At 36.7% G+C, this 3,016-nt stretch overlaps 1 protein-coding gene across 1 annotated transcript; it reads right to left on the bottom strand.

Annotated features, from left to right (window-relative positions):
• Positions 1-759: 759 nt before the first annotated feature.
• On the bottom strand, positions 760-1,522 carry LOC112505289 (LEAF RUST 10 DISEASE-RESISTANCE LOCUS RECEPTOR-LIKE PROTEIN KINASE-like 1.2; the record flags this gene model as incomplete). The annotated part of the gene is made up of 1 exon (XM_025109218.1): positions 760-1,522. A coding segment is annotated over exon 1 (763 nt), but the record flags the coding sequence as incomplete, so codon positions are not given.
• Between the last annotated feature and the right edge of the window lie 1,494 nt (positions 1,523-3,016).

Raw genomic sequence — 3,016 nt, 5'->3', positions numbered from 1 at the left:
AAAGATCAGCAAGATCAAGATAATTACGGTCCCAATGCCAAGAGCTGCTGCAAACAATGAATGAGATCGGTTTAAAGGTTTGCAGTCGAAAAAGATTTCGACCGTTATAATCACGGTACATGTAGGTAAAATTATGATATTATCGAATCATATTACCTAGTGCATATTTCATCGCAATGTTTCTTTGTTTTTCTGCAAAAGAACATTCTTAATATCAGCAGTAACTTTTAGAAATAAATCAACAAGTATATTGCTCCAAAATGGACCAGCTTGAGTAAATAAGGGAATGAATCGATCTCAAATTTGAGGTGATAAACAAGCATCGAGTTCAAGTTCAAGCTCAAACATTAAAAAATATTCAAGCTCGAGCGCAAGCCCGACTTTAAAGTAGTTAATCGAGCTCGAGTCTGATATTATTTTTTCGAACCGAGTTTGAATAACCTGTTGATCGACTCGACTCATTTACACCTCTAAACAAAAGCTAGACATATGGTATATCCATCAATAATATGGATGCATTATTCATTATTATGAATTTGTATGAACAATACCTCCTTCCATGTATATCTGAAAAAGAAACACGTTACATGAGTGGCGAAGTTTCTAATCAATTTTAGTTTCCTAAAATAACTTCCCCTTCTCTACATAGAGAGATTCTAAAAGTGGAAAGTAATAAGAAATATACCAGTAGTAAGACAGAAATTACAATTGGTTGATGCATTAATCATATGTGAATAGACCAAAGAGGAAAGTTCTTACCAGATCTGCAACGCACCCTATGGGGTCCATTGGGGCAAAAACAACGAAATTGGAACGACGGCGAATCAAACCCACATCTCCCACCACTGCCCCGACAGATACCACAGTCCGCCGCACGCCACCTCATCACGAACCCCCTTTCCAGTACCTCTGCATAATTCGTAGCGTCAATCCTCCCTTCTTGGCCAGTCAATTCCACCGGCGTCATCACAATCCCACTACCGTTGCCACAAGTCTCCGTTGCGGTTCTCAAATTCGTATCGTTCGCTAGCATGACCAGCTCCACACTTGTCTGACATGACTGTATCCTATACCTCTCTAGACTCGCACTCGCGTTATTCAAGCAATTCGAAATGAATACAAGTTTCGTGGTCGTATCGTCGTCAATCAAAAACCGGTTAGGGTCAAGCGTTAAGTTCCTGATATCCGAGGGGCAAGATATAGTCTGATTCCACGAAATCGCGGTGGTCTGAAGTCGGAGATAACTTCTTTCATAATCAATTTCTTCCACCCTGAATTCGCTTTCTGAGATCTTAAGAACTGGGAAACCAAGCTTGCAATGGAGTTCTAATCCAGGGTAGGCACAAGTGGAATTTTGTAAACCTTTGATGAAAAATGGATAAGTAATGGTCGGCCCATTTTCACTGCAGCTATGGAGGACACAAGCTTCATAATTTGGATCCAAACATAGAGATTGCTTGAAAAAGAAGAAGAAAGTGAAGAAAAGGGGGGTTATGGAGGTGGGTTTTTTAAGCGATTTCATAATTTAGAAGAGACCTGGTTGAGATGTGTGTTTGTTTGAATTCAATGATATGTGGAATTCAATTTTCCTTACCGGAACTCAAAGAATGAAGCAAACATATGAATGAAATTGACCATTCCAATTTTTTCAAATTCCAACAAACTAAACGCCACCTAATATGTTGGTTTCAAGGGTATATACTTGCACAAACGAACGATAGTTCAAGTCTGACTGCCACAATATGGTAATTATAACTGATTTTGGATTGGGCTGCTCACGAATACTAAACTCTCAAGCCAACTATTTAGCACGTCATGCATACTTGAGTTTTTTCCCCCTTCCCATAATACTCTTGACACGGAACAATTTATAATAATCTCACTTTTTACCCCTAACAATTCATAATACAAATTTTCTTTTTGGCAAGTAGCCATTCTGAATCCCCCTTTTGATATTTGGAATTGGTCCAAATTGTGGATGTGTAATCGACTTATAACAACTTGAAAAATACTTGGTCCAAATCCAATTGAGGCTTGACAAAGATATGGCCCTTGTAGTTGTGCCTTTAAAAGTGGACCTTTCCACCCATTTGAATTTGGGATCAATTATAGGGCCCATGTTAATTAAATGACTTTTCTTTTTTATATTTCAAGTCAATAAATATTAATTGTTTATTTGATATTTTTTTTCAAAAACTCTTAATGGTGTTAGTTCTAACATCAAATGATGATATTGGTCTTTATCTAATGGTATTTACACGATCTGGTGTGAATGTTAGAGATAAACCATTATCCGACGGCTAAAAACTTCTTATTAGGTCCCTAAAGAATACAATTTATGTGCATTTTTTGGAGTATGAAGCAATTGGATACAAGCTTCTGTGTATTTATATACAAATATGATAATTTTGATCTTTTTGCTCGGATTCGGGTCCATAAGCAGTAACAATTGCCCTATGAAGACTCRCTTYCGCTACGGYTCCGATGGGTTTCCTTAACCATTCACCTCCCTTGTCRTAGGAAACGGTGAGCAGTTAATAATCAAGAATGTTAAAGGGTGCATTAGGTGTTGTCAAGATTACTAGTGTTAACACTGAGGGTATTTCAACTAGTAAAAAGGTTGAGTTTGCTCATTAATGATCGTCATTTCAAGTCTTATTATAAACCGCTTAAGGTTTATCTGACTGGCAACTTTAGGATGTCGTCTGATTAATTAATGTATGGACAAATTGATCTATACATCCACAAATAAGAAAAGACTATCAGTGTCTCGGACGAACAGGACATTACACCAATGTTGGTGTTTGAACACTTCACATTGGGAGGCTAATTTAATAAACGATCTATTTGTTGGTATAAACGAAATATAATATATACTTATAAAAATTACATAGTTTTATATGTTATTTTATTTAAAGTGAATTATGGATGTTGTCCATGTGGTATGTCAAAAATTATGGCTAACGTCCCTAAATTCGATTAATTATGGATTTGGTCTTTGTGGTTGTTATTTATT

This window comes from Cynara cardunculus, unplaced genomic scaffold (genome assembly GCF_001531365.2).
Source record: "Cynara cardunculus var. scolymus isolate 2C unplaced genomic scaffold, CcrdV1 Un_Scaffold_9541, whole genome shotgun sequence".
Lineage (NCBI taxonomy): Eukaryota > Viridiplantae > Streptophyta > Magnoliopsida > Asterales > Asteraceae > Cynara > Cynara cardunculus.
This window is presented reverse-complemented; position numbering and strand designations above follow the sequence as displayed.